Here is a 16537-nt window from a genome sequence, read left to right as displayed (position 1 = left end):
TAGTTCTCTTCGCTATCTCTCCCTTTTTTGCCTTCGGCTATTACTCGCTGGCTAGGCTTGGCCCAACATTAGCCCAACATTGGATTTGTTTTCAAACAACCGAAGTGGCGTTCATTCAATAAATCCGTTATGCCAGCCCAAAGAAATTTGACTCTTTAAGAAAAGGAATGAATGCAGGGAACAAGTCTTTCCACCGGTTCTTGAAAGCGATTAATCACCGCTTCCCCCTCTCGCATCGGTTCGCCGCCGCACAATGGAGACCCGGTTGGTTTCCCCCTCCTCTTCCTCTCCTCCTTCTTCATCATCTTCGGCTTCCATTCCCAGTTTTTCCCCAGTTCAACGCTCTCTTAACCTCCATAAAAATCCCATCTTTCTTAAACCCCAAAACCTCTCTTTTACCAAACCAAACAGAAGAACAACTCCCTACGCAGCCCAGAACATGAGCAGCTCCGACGCTTCCCCCACCACCGACGGCCCATTGAAGAAGGAAGTCAAATTATGGGGTGGGAGGTTCGAAGAGAGTGTGACTGATGCAGTGGAAAACTTCACTGAATCAATCTCATTTGATAAAGTTCTTTACAAACATGACATTATGGGCAGTCGGGCTCATGCCTCCATGCTAGCTCACCAGGTCTTCTTTTGATTAATCTTTTTTTTTTTGCTAAATTTTTAATTTATTTTTGAATGCCGTGGTTTGCTATTCCTTTCCATCGGGTGTTCGTTTGCAGAATGTTTAGATGATTTTATTTTTTCTTTTTTTTTTAACAAGAAAAAATAGCGAAGGAAAAAAGTATGGGAGACTAAAATTTTCTATATAGGAGTACTTTGCTAGTAGGTTGAGATTTTGAGTTCTACAATTTTTTTTTTGTTGTTTCGGGAACTAAGTTACAATTTTGTAGAGATGTTGAATAAAAATGTGTCCTTTGATGGATATTGTTGATATTTAGGGATTGATAAGCGAAAAAGACAGGGATAGCATTTTACGAGGTCTTGATGAGGTAGAGAGGCAAATTGAAGCAGGAGAATTTGTGTGGAGGACCGATAGGGAGGACGTACACATGAACATTGAAGCAGCACTTACTGATATTGTTGGTGAACCTGCAAAGAAGCTCCATACAGCCAGGAGCAGGAATGACCAAGTCTCAACTGACTTTCGCCTATGGTGCCGTGACAATATAGACATTATTGTTGCATGCATTAGACGCCTTCAGGTTGCATGACTTTCTTGGTTATCTTTTTCTCTTTGATTTCGTGTGCAGCTTATAGTTTGCAATTAATCAACTTCGCGATCGGTCAAATTTATACTTCAAATATTGCAGGTTTCACTGCTGAAACTTGCAATGAGGAATGAGGGATTGATAGTTCCTGGATATACCCATTTGCAAAGGGCTCAACCTGTTCTTTTGCAGCATCTTCTCTTAGCATATGTCGAGCAGGTATATATTTCATAAACTTACAGTTATTGATTATTGATGGTTTTTCAATTGTGTGATGTGTTCGTTTGGGAACTTTTCATTAATGAATGAGAATTTGAACTCCATTAAAAGAATATCCTGATTCCCTTTTGTCCTTGGGAACCCTAGTAAATGGAACTTCATCCAAAGGCCTCTAGTAGTTTTTCTCCTATAAGACCTCTGAAGCCTCCACCATACAGTTTCTCTGACTTATTACCAATCTTATTCCAAAAGTAATTTAACTGCGAAAATATCTGAACTTAATTATTTCACAAAAATCTACATAGAATTTTGAACCTATTAAAAGGATGGCTTCTTCCATTCAACTGTCATGCACGCATGATAGCTGATAGGAAGAAGAACACTTTAATGTTTAGCTATTCCTTTATCATACCAAAACGGAAATTGTTAGACTTAGAAAGTCATGATATTTTGACAACAATTTAAGATGCTTTAAATAGCACATCTTTCAATTTTTATTTAACTGTCCTTAGGTGATTGGCAGCCTGTTGTCAATAGTTATATGCCATGATCAGGATTCAAAACATATGCGCCAGAGTATTATTGTGTCTCCCCTCCTTCCTAACAACCCCCACCTCCAAAAACACTTGTTATTTTGTATACACTTTCTTCATTCTTTTTTTCTCAGCTTTTGCTGTTCCAGTTCTTAGTTTTTTTGGTATGACCTTCATTTGATTAGTGAGTTAAAGAGACTACACTCTCATATTCATCTCTTAGAACTTCTACAATTTAACCAAACTGTACTTCAACTTACTGAAGACTCAATGGTGAACTGTAGTTTGAACGTGATGTTGGCCGTTTACTAGACTGTAAAGTAAGGATGAATTTCTGCCCTCTGGGTGCATGTGCATTAGCTGGTACTGGTCTTCCCATTGATAGGTTTATGACTTCTGAAGCTTTGGGATTCACTGCTCCATTGAGAAACAGGTATTAGCTGAATCCGCTTTTGATTCTGGCTGCTATAGAACTAAGATTCTCACCAAGTAATCATTCAGTATACAAATTATTGATATTTTTTAGATCCATTGAAGATCCTGGTGATAGACACAGACTTTAAAAAATAACTAAATGGATGAATAAAAAGGGACAATTTTTTTTCTTGGAAAGCCTGTTACTCCACTGGATTTGGTACTGGCAAAAACAACTCTTTCTACTATCATCCTAAAATGCTGAAGAACTATTGAACTGGTTTTACTTCTTCACCAAAGGGTAGCTAAATTGTAGTCATTTTGATATTGCTGAATTTTTTTAAAAAAATTTCCTGCAACATTTTAAAAGATTGATTACTTTTCAATCCAAATTTGACAAAAGTATCTTGCTCTTTTAATTTTGATTAATTTTTATACCATGAGCACAATCTATATTGTTCTCAGGTTTAGTTGATTTTCATGCTTGCTGTGTAATCCTTGGCCTGATATCCTGTACTCGTACCACTGGTGACACGGTTATTTGAAATAGCATCGATGCAGTTTCTGATAGAGACTTCGTCTTGGAGTTCCTTTCTGCAAATTCAATCATGGCCACTCATCTATCTCGGCTTGGAGAAGAATGGGTATTGTGGGCATCAGAAGAATTTGGATTTCTCATCCCAAGTGACTCAGTTTCTACTGGAAGCAGTATAATGCCTCAAAAGAAAAACCCAGATCCAATGGAACTTGTTCGTGGAAAATCTGCTAGAGTAATAGGGGATCTGGTCTCACTTCTTGTATTGTGCAAAGGACTCCCGCATGCATACAATCGCGATTTGCAGGTAAAATTTGTTCATCTACAGTTTACAAGCTAATGGTCTACTTGTATCACCTCACCTCCCTTTGATACCATGCTTCTTGCTTTCTATTATTAGGCTACTTATCATAACATACTTATCGAAGAGCTGATGCCTATTTTGTCTTGCCTTGATTTCAACATGTACCTATCATTTGATAGTCTTGCATTTGATTTGATTGTCACCCCAAACAGGAAGATAAAGAACCTGTATTTGACAGTGTCAAAACAATAATCGGAATGCTTGAGGTATCAACTGAGTTTGCCCAGAATATCACCTTTAATCAGCAGAAAATACAAAAAGCTTTACCAGCGGGTCATCTTGATGCCACCACTCTAGCAGATTACCTCGTTAAAAAGGTAAATACTGTACAAGATTTCCAGTAACTGTTATCCTCTTAGGTATATCTTCTGTGATGTCTAATACCATTTACCAAAGAGGTGGGAAAGTTGAGAAATGTCTGATTGAGTATGTGGTACATAGAATCTACATCTGAAGAGTCGATGCGACTAGTTAAGCATCAATTTCCTGGACGTTGGGATTCTTATACTCGTATTAAAAATGAGGCTCTTCTGAAGAATGATTAGCTTTTCTTGCTTTTTCCCTTGGATGAGTTGAATTTTGACGACAATCAGAATGATTAAAGTGGTGTGGGCATGTGCTTCTGCAAGTAGCCTCAGCGTTTTGATGAAAATCATCTATTCTCTTGTTTAATAGTTGGTAGGCTATAAAATATAAATTCCTCTCCTTTGACAATCTGGAATTTGTCTGCAGGGCGTTCCTTTTAGAACTTCTCATGATATAGTCGGAAGGGCAGTTGCCATGTGTGTTTCAATAAACTGTCAGCTTCAGGACCTGAGTATAGGGGAACTTCAGAATATAAGTCCTGCGTTTGACGAGGATGTCTATGAGTTTCTTGGAGTGGAGAATGCCGTCAAGAAATTCAGCTCGTATGGTTCAACAGGTTCGGATTGTGTTGCTAGTCAGCTAGACTACTGGACAGCCAAGCTTGATATAAATCGAGAGACATAGCTGTGATGCCTATAAAATATGAGAACGAGTCATCTCCAAATTATTGCTTCCAGAACTGAGCAGGCAACTCAAGGTCAAAACCAGCTATGACGGATGCTACTTCATTACTGGTTCCAAATTTAGCATTCCCGATCTGGAATTTTATGGATGAGTACTAAATCTAGTGATTCATTTTGTTGCCTTAGTTTAGACTCGCCACGTTGTTCCGAGTGTTATGTTGTATGCCTTGCTGCTTTTTACAAAAATATATTTAGATAACAATTAGCCATTTTAGGAAGTGGTCATATTAACCTCTGGATGCTTTTCTGGAGGACTCATGAGACTTCCTGGCACTTTTTTGCAGGAATAACATTTGGTAATCATTTCCTCCAATCCTCCTATCCTTCACTAATTCCATTTATGCAAACATCTTCGAGGCCAACACAAGTTGGCCTGGTAAGGACGAAACATTTTTGTCAAAAGGTCGTGTTCAACTTTTGCTGCTAATATGAGGAGGACTATATTGGTAGGTCGTAATTTGTAATCTCGAAAACATGTTGTAACCTGTAAGGATAACGAGAACTAAAACCATCCCAAAAAAAAAAAAAAACCTTCTGTGATTTGTCGCACAATGTGGAAGAAAAACAGAAGCCTTTAGAATTAGTTTCACCTCTTTTGTGATCAATCGCCGTAGCCCAACCAGTTTGACTGGATTCATTTGCTAGCCAGAAGCTGTTAATCAGGCTATAAACTCGCGTTACATATTGAGTCAATTCCAAGCATCAACAAGCACAAGAAAAATGTACATGCATGATGAACACAGGAGCTTTTACAACTGCACCGCCTTACGGATCATAAAGAGCTTGCTCTGAGAGTCACTTTGAAGATTGAATCAGCAATTTTGGAACCAGCAATGGAGAAACAAATTGCGGTTCTACAGGTCAGCCACTAATTAAATTACACAAAGAGCCAATCGCCTACTACAGAACACCAAAAGAACCTCCAATCTCTTCAAAATGTTAGAAAAAGCAGCTTGTACAAAATTTAATCAAACCACCAACTGCAGCAGAGGAAATTATGGCTTATAATTATTTTCTTTCTCATCTGTTGTTCTCGATTGTTCTTGAGGACTTCTAGAAGCTGTAACTCCAATCTCCTTCATAACAGTAGAATCACTGTGTGCATCTGAATTCCTTTCTCTTAAAGGATTATTATGCACGAAAGCAGAGCGCATAAATCTGGGTAATTTCAAGGAAATATCACTCTCACTTGAGCTGATTTCAGGCTTTACAGATCCTTCAACATTTTCAGGTTCAGCGGCAGGTGGTGGAGCTGGAACAAGTTGAATAGTAGATTTCCGCCATTTCTTTCTTTGATTAGGTTTTGGAGCATTTGATTTTGCCTGTAATTGAATAGCTAAATAAGAAAAGCCTAAAGAAGTCTGAAGACAGACATCATAAAAGAAACATGCACACATCAGTGACAAGAAGAAAGATTGTAAAACAGACATACCAGAGTATTTCCAATGTCAGATAAAGGCTTTCTTCTGGGTCCACCTTCATCATTTGAGATCATAGGCTTCTCAGAAAGTGCAGACTGGAGTAACATTGCACCATGAGAAGCAAGGACGTGACTTCCATCTGCTTCATCAGTCTCTGAAGCAGTTCTAGTCAGTCCAACAATTTCTGATGGTGGCAAGCCATTGTCCTCTTGGGTGAGTGCTGATTCTCTATTACTGCATTTTACAGGATCACAGCCACAAGATGTCCCACAAATGCCGTCAGCAAGTCGACATTCACATTTCATTGTCTTGCACAAAGACTTCTTACTGCAGGAGCAGCAGATTGCAGACTCATATTTCTGACTCCCGGTACTATCTTCCCCACCTGATGTCTTTGTATTCAAACCTTCAGAATCACTGGCAGATATGGGATGAGATGCTGTGCCAGAATGGCTGCTATTCTTGGAGTTCCTTTTCTTGGCACGCCTTCTTCTTCCATTTGTAAGGGACCACTCAGGGTCATCCAAATCAGTATGTCCCAACTCATGGTCATCATCCCCTTGGCCATTGTCTGAATATTCTGAATCTGAGGTATCCATGTCTTCCAAAGATTGCAAATTATTCCAGCCACCATTTAAGATGACAGACTGTCGTATCCCCTGATAAAGACAAGGCAAAGGTTTCACTTGTTTTTCACTAATTCAGGTGGCCAGAAGCAATTACTCTTATTTGAAAGTTTTAAGAAAGAAATTGAGTCATCTATTTTCATGGACTCTGCAACTACGTATCTGCAGCTTAAAAAGAATTACCTTGGGCCTCAAATCATATATGTGCCCTTCAGCACCACCCTTTGATGCATCTTCACCATTCTTTGCCTCTCCCTTGGGTTTCTTGGCAGCCAACTTCTACAAAAGATTAAGTCATTGGCTAATAACTAAGTAATCAATATGACAAGGAAGCCTATGCGGGAAGTTTTAATTGTGAACCTTCCTGAATTGGAGAGGTCAATCAACTAGAACACCGCTAGAAAATACAGAAAACTGGATGGGAATAATTACAAGACAAACAAGGTGAGACACCAAGAGGGAAACAGCAGACGATTATGAATAAGAGCTTCACATCTGCTGTGAATTCAAATAGGAAAACACCCCACATTTCTAGTTGATTGACTTGTGAAACAAACTCAAGGCTTGCTCACGAGTCTATAAAACACACAAAAGTATCATAGAAGACAACCAAGCTAATTGTAATCCATTGATTGAGCTCATATTACTTAAGCTAATTTAAGCAACTAGCAAACTTGAAGATGACATTTAAGCAAGTTAGCAACCAAACCAGCTGAACACCTTGGCTGTAGGGCATCAGATTGACTTGTTTATACCCCTAACTAGGTGCAGCACTCAAATATTCACCAACTCTCAAAAGGAAAATAAGTTCTTAAAACTTGAACCCAAAAGTCATCATATCCAAGAAAATTCACAATATATTCAGACGAGAAAATAAGCCAAAAGTTGTAGACTCAAGAATCACTAACCATAAATTTCTCTTGACGAAGGAGATCAGCCTTTTGTAGTTCTATCTGCCTAACCAACTTGACTACCTTCTCCTTCAGGTCTCTAATTTCAGCATCCTTCTCTCTACAGTAAACTTCACGATCCATCAGCTGGCATCTTCAAGAAACAATGCCAAAGTACCCTTTTCAGTACACAGCTTTAGAAGGTCATATACTCTGTAAGGAGATCTATTTTTTAATGCAGACCTGGAGGAGGAAGCTAAGTTAAATAAAAAGTTCATGACATCTTTTGCTTCAGCAAGAGATCGAACTTGTTTCCATCGTCCTCTACCACTAAAGGCTCGTTCACGCTCTTCTGCTTCTGACAGGTGTGATGCCATGGAAACAAGGGAGCTGGATGAGGTGGCAAGCATGTTTTCAAGCGCAAAAATTCTTGAATCTCTTGCACCAGGAGACATGGTGTGTCTGCAACCGTTACAGCCAAAGTAATAATTTTATATGATCCCTCAGGTCAATGATGATATTATAAAATCTCAAAATAATTAGAACCAGATAACAAAAGCCCCCAAAGTCAAACCTTAAGTTTCCTTGTTTCGTAATCTGTGCCTCTTCCTTTAATTCTGCAACTTCCCTAGCCATTCTAGTTCTCCTGTATTTACAAATAAAATTCTCAGAAAGTCAGGTATTAAAGTAAATTCTAGTAAGTGTCGAACGGATCACTAACATAATGAAATTAGTGATGATAAGACAAATTACAAACATTTAGTAGTAGATTCATCAAAAAGTGAGGTAATGATTCTCATGTTTACAGAAGCATCATAATAAGTACTACTAAGATCAGGGAATCCGTGGAATAGCCCACTTCACCATATTCTCATTTGGCAACCCTACACCACTCAAATGGTAAGAATACCTAAATCCATACTCTTGGGGCAAAAACTTCAGCTGAATCAGAACAATGAAACCTTTTACATATTCTATTTGTGATTGTCAGCAATTGATAACAGTGACCATAATCAGGAAAACTCTGGCCCAATATAAACCTCAACAAAGAGTATGCTGTGGCATAGTTCAACCAAGTAAAGAATTTGACACTGTTGTTATCTTCTCAAATTGCTAAAGAATAAAACACTACCAGCTGCCTATATGTGCAGCAGATCTGCTACATATTTTTTTTGTGTCATCCACAGCATATCTTAGTAAGATTCTGAGAGGATACTAACTTTGCGCCCTTTTGTAATTCATATCCAACCATCAATCCAAAAGTAAAAGTAAATTTATACTGCAGAGGCCATCAAATAAGAAATTGTACCGCATGAACAGTTACGCCTAGAACTTTAGAGCGACATTACAATAGGATACTAAAGTTTGAGCAACTATTAAAGGATCAACAAAAGATTGTAATTGTAAAGTAACAGAACTCACTCTTCAATTTGACGCTCATATTCTGCCCGAACTTCATGTACACGTACAGTGACCTCAAGTTCATGTTCAATTGCCTGCATTAATGCCTTTTGAATAGAAAACTTATTAGTTGGATGCATAATAGAATACCAACATCTGCTGCAATCTGGGGAACCCCTTAAAGAGATATCCCATACATTCATACAACACTAGGACAATGATTAATCAATCAAACACTAGAACATGTGCATGTAAACATTAGTTTAAGATACCTGGATTCCAGGGCCACTGCTATTTCCAACACCTAGACAAAAATGCAAGAGTAATAGAGGAAATGTTAGTGGACCATAAACTGTAAATTGATGTCTAGTCTAAGGACTGTGTAATAGAGCATATCCCTACCAGATAGTTCACGTGAAGCTTTCCGAGATTCTAGCAACTCTTTAAGCCTCTTAGTGGCCAGAGCTGCTTCCTCTGTCTTTCGTTGCAAAACCTAACATGCAATTGAGAGTGAAAAGAATGGTTCTTCACAAATAGATAAGTTTCGTAATTCGAGGAAAAAGAAAAGAATGACTCACCATCTTTTGTCTTTGATTGAGCGCTAATAACTTATGCAACTCATATTCGTTCCTTCTTCCCTCTTTCTTTAGCTGTTAAGGAAATTCAAAAGATATACAATTGCCTCCTTAGAAAATTAGTTCATACTACAGGAGCACATTGTGTACGAATAAGGAAATTATAATGCTTCCTTCATTGCAAAGCACTAATTGCCTTAACAGAGAAAACTAAAAGGGAGGTGGGCTGGGGGTGGTGGGACCGACAAAAAATATATTTTGCTACAGGCTAATACCGAAGTCTTAACTCTCAATAGCAGGAAGTACTGGCTTACATTCTGGAAATGGAGCATGATTCCAATTTAGAAAAGCAACGCACTAACTAAAAATATTAATACATGTTTGTTGATTTTTGAATCAATTGTTTATTTACAAAGGCTGACATCACGTGTAGTTACTTCCACATTGTACTCTGTCTGCCAACATCTAAAAACATGACATAAACTACACATCCAGGAAGCAAGCTAAAGCTGAGAACTCCCTTAGTGGAAACAGGTTCTCAATAAATCGTTAATAGAACCTACTTGCTACCTTTAAGGTTCATCCAATGTAAGATTCCATCTAGAGTCTGTAGTTAAATAGGACAAAAATCTTGCCAGTATAAAGAAACTTTTGTTAGTGCCTGTTTACTTCAGTACCATTAAAATGACTTGTTTATGTACTTGCAATTCTACTACTTGGATCTTGAATGCCTTCTTGTCCCTCGCAGACTCTTATCTTTCAATAAAAAAAGTACATGTTGTCTTGTGGCTCAAAGATTCCCATTTACCATTATTTCAGAGCTTATGCAAAATATGAGCAACATTACCACACTTAACAACTTGCTATCCATACAAAAGTAACACGAGTCAATGAGATAGCACCAGGGCACCACTAGAGCCAAATACTCATAATTTCACTATTTAAGTTTGGTGTTCCATCTTCTGGTAAAAATCTGTAGTAAAAGAAGAAGCCAAATGGAATAGTGAAAAAACTGTAGTACCTGAAGGACCTCTTTTTCACGTGATGCTTTCCATAACCTGAATTGCTCAGATTCTTGCTTTATCTTTTGTTGCAATTGAACCTTTTAGACAATAGAATGCCATTAGAAGAAGCAAGGGATTCTCTATATCTAAACAAGTATCAAATACCAAGACCCTGTACCTTCTGTGTTTTTATCCTCTGTATCTCATCCTGTAGTCGTTTTGCAGCCTCATCGCTCTTTTGCTTTTGTCTCAAAAGCTGGGCTTGAGCATCTTGCTTCTTCTTCAACTCGACAACCTGCAGAGGCCGAAATTATTATCCAGACATAAAGTTTGGTGGGGGAAAAAAACAGTTGAAGGAATACCTGAGCTTCAAGGACATTTAACTTTTGAAGATAATCTTCCTTCAGCTTCTGAGCACTATCATCAGTAGTAGATGATATATTTGCAAGATTATGTCTAAGTTCCTCGATCTCTTTCTGCAATGGAAAATTAGCTCAGAAACAAAGAAATTATCAACTAAAATCATCATACTCAAAGACATACCTGCAGGAATCTCTTTTCGAGTTCTAACTCCTGAATTTTTTTATCATAATGTTGCTTAAGAGTTGAGGTATCAGGATTTGCAAACCGCTTCATCTCAGCCTATAAACAGATATAATAGGTCAAGGTGAAATCAGAAGTTACAAGGTAACAATTGCTTCTAGATTTAAGCCAACCAATATAATTACTTGAAGAGATACCACATACCTCCTTCTGTTCAAGTCTTTTGTCCAATTCTTTGAGCTCCATGTCCAATTTTTCTTGAAGAGAAGAATGTTCTCGCTCTTTCTGCTCATCCTCAAACACACCTAACAAATATGAAAGAACATTATTCTACCAGCAACTTGAAATCAACTTGGTCAAATTCCAAACATAAATCACGACCATTCAGGTACAAGTTGTTGCAACATAATCCTCTTGTCAAGCAGAGTCAATGATAATGCGCAACATAAAATACTAGAAAGCCACAACAAGAAACATCCACCGCATAGCAGCCACCTGAACAAACACAGAAACAAGAGTGTACATAATTATCATGGAACAGCTTATGGTAGCTCACCACTTAAATTATCAGCTTTTGTTTCGGACTCTGCAAAACAGTTATCTTTTGAATGAAGCCCGCTATCATCCAAACTAACGTAGTCAACAAAATCATTCTGCCTTAAATGGTTAGCACTTTGGAGCCGCAATAATTCTCCTTCCAATTCTTGTATCTTGGATACATATCCTTTTAACAAATCAAAATCCTGTAGGAAATTTGAAAATTTATATTAGCCAAGTTTCCCAAACTACATGGCAAATTGATCAGGAATCCTATCTACCTGATTAGAATCAGAATCTATTTCATTCCACGATTTTTGACTTCGAGCTGATTCAATCTTCATGACAAGCCTATCCCTCTCCACCTAATACATTATTTTGATGTAAGCGGCTTCAAAAAATGCATCTAACTTGGATGCCGTAAATAGATCATTTTAACATTGGCAATTACACAAATAAAACTACCTGAGCATCTAGGGCTCGTTGTGTCAAATGATCACAAGTAATTCGACGTTCTTGAAGCTCCTGCTGTAGTTGTGCATTGCTTGCTTCAAGCAAAGAAATTTTATGCTTAAGAATCTGTAGGGCAGAAGGAACAAGTCAATTTCTAACCGAGACACACTTATGGACAGAGGTTATTAATTAAAAGGATAATACAGCCTCTTGTATTAGCTCTAAGAAGTAACCACCTCAAATCTATATGCACAACCCAACACAATGATAATCATTTTAATCATCCTCCCAATCACAGCAACTAAGAAACTGACAGACTGACACTTATGAGGAAAAATGAAACCTGAAGTTCCTCAAAAGGAACAGTGCAGTCTCCACGAAAGAAAAGAAGCTCAGCTTGCAACTGTTCAATCTGATTTTTCATTCTTTGCATCTGAGTTGCCATTGGATCACGGTTGATCTAGAAATTAAAAGTAGGTGAGTATACTGATTGAATTAAAAAAAATATGATTTTTCTTAACAATATTAAACTTACAATTGCTTTATTTTGAATATTACGAGCACGATTTGCATACTTCAGAGTGTTTAGTGTCTCCTCTGCATTTGTATCTGCTGGACTGATGCAAGCTACCACATAAATGCAAAAAGAAAGAAGAAGTTAAGTGACATTAATTAAAGAAATGATGAAATGCCCAGCAAAATCATATAATAAAACAGCATATCATGTTCCTGAGGACAGATATAAAGCATTTTGGGGAAACAAAATTAAAAGTTTACCAATCATTACTGTTTTGCTGTTCCCTCCAAGAGAATCCTGAAACAGAATATTCCCAAGGTTAGCAATGGTAGATTTGCTTAAATTACATATAACATCAAGGACACGCAGGGAAAATCAAGCTGGCCAGACAGGACAACCACTAATATAGTGAATCATGTTAAAAAAATGAAAGCACAATCAGGATTAGTTAGAACACATGGTATTGATGGAGGCATGCAATGCAATCCTTATGAGAGAAAATTGTCAATAGAACTGAGCATCAATAGGAGCCACCACTCTAGAAAAGTTCAAACAATATAAACAACTTACAGAGAACAAAAACCAGATAAGATCATGTCTTCTGATTGGAAAGGAAAAAGGAAAATGAGAATGAAGATTCAAGAACAGATTACTACTTTGAAATAAGCTGATTTTTATGTTTCCATTCAATACGTCGTAGAGTTCATTCTGATATGTACTTTTACTTGTTAACTGCATGGTCCTAACACAATGCCATATAAAGCAATAGAAAAAATTTTGTTCGTAAGAAAGATTATGACTAAGGTTGAAAAGTAGACGGAAATGTAAGATATACTAACATATGAACACCATATTATAATATATGGTTGTTTAGAAACTTGGGAAGGATGAATAAGGAAGCAAAGAAAGAAACATGTCTTGCCTGCAACAGCCGAGTTAATTTGCTATCTCGATAAGGAACATGACCACCTTCTTTCCGTTTCTTGTCATCACCCAAAGCACTAATCACATTGCCAAGAGCCAGCAACCCTTTGTTGATATGAATGCCTAATCCATATTTTCAATTAAAAAGAATGCCAAATAAATGAGAAGTAGCAAAAACAATAAAGAAAAAAAAGCATCATCAAGCAGGTCCAGTAGCCAGAGTATATATTTCAGTTATCAAGGATAGTTCCACCTTCTTTCAAACGCATCCCATCTGCTCCGGTTCGCTTTGCTCTTTCAGAACCTGCTAGGTCCACCAAGTGAAGCTTAGCACCCAAGATTTCGTCACTAAATTCATCATGTATGTCTCCACTAGAGCAACTGCTTGTTCTTTTTTGTTCCATTGATATTGTGAAAATTGCATGCGAACGACTGAAAAATCATATCACACTAACATTAAAAAATTCTCATTGTAATGACTGAAAGAGTACGTTAAAAGAAAGGCCAAGAAAACAGCTAAATCTGCTGGTTTCTTCAAGGTATGCAACCTATCTAGAGTGCTCTCTACAGATTTCACTAGGGTGCTAATAAGAGAGCACTGACAATTCGTATTAAGATTGGAAACATGCTCCAAGATTAATGAGACTTCTTGTTAACACAACTCTGTCAGCTAGACCGATACATTTACTGTGATAAAGAAGAAATTAAACAGGTAAAAAACAATAGAAAAATTACTTCTCCTAAAACAATTGCAGGCTACAATGAAGAAACGAGAAGTTATTACATTAGTTCAGAAGATTGTGATGATCTGATTTAATTTCTCAGCTGCAACAAGCTAATTGTCATTAGAAACTAACTCTTACACTACGTATCCTTCAATCAAAGGCAGCACCCAACTAGCATACATTGAGTTTCATTTTAAGAGTTAGAGCTACTGTAAGCGCCATATGACTGTAGTAACTTGAAGACACCATTAACACCTTTGTTTAAGTAACTCCAATTGTCATATATATTCTGAACCCAGGGACATCCAGAGAAATATCAGTAAATTCTTGACACAGAAACATTACATCAGAAAAAAGGGGAGGCAGAAGAGAAAAGAAGGGGATGATGTTGATTGACCAGCTCATTATTGGCATCTTCACAAGCAATTTTTGCTTTCAAGCAAAACCTGAAACTACAAAATCTCTATCCCTCAAGCATAAATGTTTAACTAATGCTAGTTTTGCAGAGTTAATCCACATTATATACAGGCTTATGCCCTAACGCTTTTGAAGGAGATTGAAAAAAGTAATTTAAGCAGAGAAGTGATAGAGAGAGAGAGAGAGAGTAGCACAAGATAACATGATTTAGAGGATCCATAATTCTGAGTAATTTTGGTATCTGCTCTCTTTACAAAAAAGAATGACTCACACAGTAAAGAGCACACAAGAATCATCATGTAACTGAAGACATAAATCAGCACCTCCATATAAAATTAACTACGTTAGTCAACATCATAGACAATGCACAAAAATCTAAGAAGTTAGAGACATACAGGTAGATTTTATCAATAACACTAAAACAATGCACACACCTTGATTGGCTATTCATGTTAGTGCTCCCCGTAGCACGAGATACTGAACCACGCAAGAGGTATGATGCCATCTCTTCTTTTGTCCTAACCTCTGCCTCTGTAACACCGGCAAGTGTGATCCCACCATTGACAGTTTCTCTAATTTGAATGGGAGCTCTTGCTGGGCCAGGTTTTGCTATAGATGCCCCATCACCTTTTGCAATAACAGGTGGGTTTGGATCTAGTAAATCAAATACCTCTTCCTTAAAAATCTGCAAATCATAAAATAAATAACATGATACCAAATTAGGCGGTCAATACATGAACTATGAGACTTTAGTAATAATACACCGAAAAACCAAATTACCATACCTCAATAAAAGATACTCTTATAAGAAACTCTGTAGAGGCTTTCATAGCCTCTACTCGCGAAAATATGGTTTCCATTACTTTGGGAATAACTCCTCCTTTATGGTCTTCTCCATTATAGTTAGTTCCCATAGTGTATGTTTTTCCAGAGCCAGTCTTTCACATGAAACAAATTTTGAACAAGGTAAGGAAACACAAACAAAAGAACGTTAAATTGCAGAAAATAACGTAATATCAGAAACAGGTTCCATACCTGTCCATACGCAAGAACGGTACCATTGTAGCCGTGGAAGAGTGCATCAACTAATGGAGCCACACACTCATCAAATATCCGTGAAGACGATAACCCAGCACTCCCAAACACATAATCAAATGTGAAGGCATGTGATCCAATTTGAACCTGTTTGAGCATACAAACACCTCAATAACTCCCAATTTTCACCTAAATCTCAATACTCCACTAAAAATTCGCGACCAAAAACACACAATTAAAAAAAATTCTCAATCAAAAGAGCACATGTTTTTTAAAAAATAATAGTAATAATTATATAGTTTCCAAGTATTAAACAAAAGAATACTCATCCCAAGTACCTGTGGTTCTCCAGGGACAGCGGTGATGCAATCAGTGCATCCAGCAACAAGCTCATGAGTGACAAGCGGCCGAACATTGACTGCAACCCTCACACACTGAGATGTGTCTTTAACTTCAGAACTGTCCATCTCCACTCAATGCAATTTGAAATTTTGAATCACTACGACAGGAAAGAAAAAAAGAAGTAAGCAACAGAAACCCTAGCTAGATTCAATTGAGCCTGCACACACAATAAAAAATCCAACTCTAAGGCCATCATTTTAATCTTGACCTTCGAGATCTCATTAACCACACATTATTCTATAAATCGACCAAAATGTATAGCGACGAGTGAAAAATGTAGTTGAATAGTTTGAACCGTACCTGAGGGGAGAAAGAGGTGGGAATGAGGGGTTGGGACGGAGGAGGAGGATGGGAGGGGTGACCGTTGAGGGTTGGATTGATTTTGAACGGGGAATTGGGAGGGACGGTGGACAGAGAAGAAAACAAAAGGAAAGGGCGAACTCCAAACTTTAAAAAGGTGAATTGAAGAAAAGGCGCTGGAGTCCGAAATTCAAATGAGGCGAAGGTCACGTGCGATGCAAGTGACTGCAGGTGCTCTTGAAGTTTTTAAACGTTACAACTCACAACTGTTGTATCAATAATATGTCATCATAACCAAACAATTACTAGCAAATCATTTAAAACTCACATCCCAACAAACGATTTTTCTCAGTATGTTAATTATCCGATACTCTTAAAGATTATCTTATTATCATAATAAAATTTACTTCTCAAGTCGACTGAGATGAGAGTAATG

General features: G+C 37.6%; 2 protein-coding genes across 3 annotated transcripts; one reads left to right on the top strand and one right to left on the bottom strand.

Moving 5' to 3' along the window:
• The first annotated feature begins 154 nt into the window (after window positions 1-154).
• On the top strand, window positions 155-4644 carry LOC113714499 (argininosuccinate lyase, chloroplastic-like). The gene is made up of 7 exons (XM_027238368.2): window positions 155-631; window positions 948-1211; window positions 1320-1436; window positions 2254-2402; window positions 2934-3225; window positions 3435-3599; window positions 4015-4644. The coding sequence occupies exons 1-7, from the start codon at window positions 254-256 to the stop codon at window positions 4270-4272; spliced, it is 1623 nt and encodes a 540-aa protein (XP_027094169.2). The 5' UTR covers window positions 155-253; the 3' UTR covers window positions 4273-4644.
• A 342-nt stretch (window positions 4645-4986) lies between these two features.
• LOC113714286 (kinesin-like protein KIN-4C) lies at window positions 4987-16238 on the bottom strand. Of its 2 annotated transcripts, none has more exons than XM_072068930.1 (28): window positions 16102-16238; window positions 15738-15898; window positions 15400-15546; window positions 15150-15302; window positions 14799-15049; window positions 13476-13654; window positions 13221-13345; window positions 12559-12595; window positions 12317-12408; window positions 12125-12241; window positions 11794-11907; window positions 11610-11693; window positions 11348-11534; window positions 10996-11096; window positions 10792-10890; window positions 10611-10724; window positions 10427-10543; window positions 10266-10346; window positions 9248-9319; window positions 9072-9162; window positions 8942-8973; window positions 8691-8776; window positions 7843-7914; window positions 7512-7730; window positions 7287-7422; window positions 6562-6657; window positions 5764-6411; window positions 4987-5653 (listed from the first exon to the last, which is right to left on the bottom strand). In XM_072068930.1, exons 2-28 carry the CDS (start codon window positions 15864-15866, stop codon window positions 5327-5329), a joined length of 3906 nt encoding a protein of 1301 aa, XP_071925031.1. In that variant the 5' UTR covers window positions 15867-15898; window positions 16102-16238; the 3' UTR covers window positions 4987-5326. The 2 variants fall into 2 exon arrangements, with proteins under 2 accessions (XP_071925031.1, XP_071925032.1); XM_072068931.1 differs by having other exon boundaries at window positions 6562-6654.
• Window positions 16239-16537: the final 299 nt, after the last annotated feature.

This window comes from Coffea arabica, chromosome 10c (assembly GCF_036785885.1).
Source record: "Coffea arabica cultivar ET-39 chromosome 10c, Coffea Arabica ET-39 HiFi, whole genome shotgun sequence".
Taxonomy (NCBI): domain Eukaryota; kingdom Viridiplantae; phylum Streptophyta; class Magnoliopsida; order Gentianales; family Rubiaceae; genus Coffea; species Coffea arabica.
The sequence above is the reverse complement of the archived record's forward strand: the minus strand, read 5'-3'. Positions and strand labels throughout refer to the sequence as shown.

Coding starts and splice junctions, on each gene's coding strand:
- LOC113714499 (XM_027238368.2), top strand. CDS start 254: ATGGAGACCCGGTTGGTTTCCCCCTCCTCTTCCTCTCCTCCTTCTTCA. Junction 1,212..1,319: donor CATGCATTAGACGCCTTCAG/GTTGCATGACTT, acceptor CAAATATTGCAG/GTTTCACTGCTGAAACTTGC. Junction 1,437..2,253: donor TCTTAGCATATGTCGAGCAG/GTATATATTTCA, acceptor GGTGAACTGTAG/TTTGAACGTGATGTTGGCCG.
- LOC113714286 (XM_072068930.1), bottom strand. CDS start 15,866: ATGGACAGTTCTGAAGTTAAAGACACATCTCAGTGTGTGAGGGTTGCA. Junction 13,655..14,798: donor AACATGAATAGCCAATCAAG/GTGTGTGCATTG, acceptor ATGATTTTTCAG/TCGTTCGCATGCAATTTTCA. Junction 11,908..12,124: donor TTCCTTTTGAGGAACTTCAG/GTTTCATTTTTC, acceptor TCTGCCCTACAG/ATTCTTAAGCATAAAATTTC.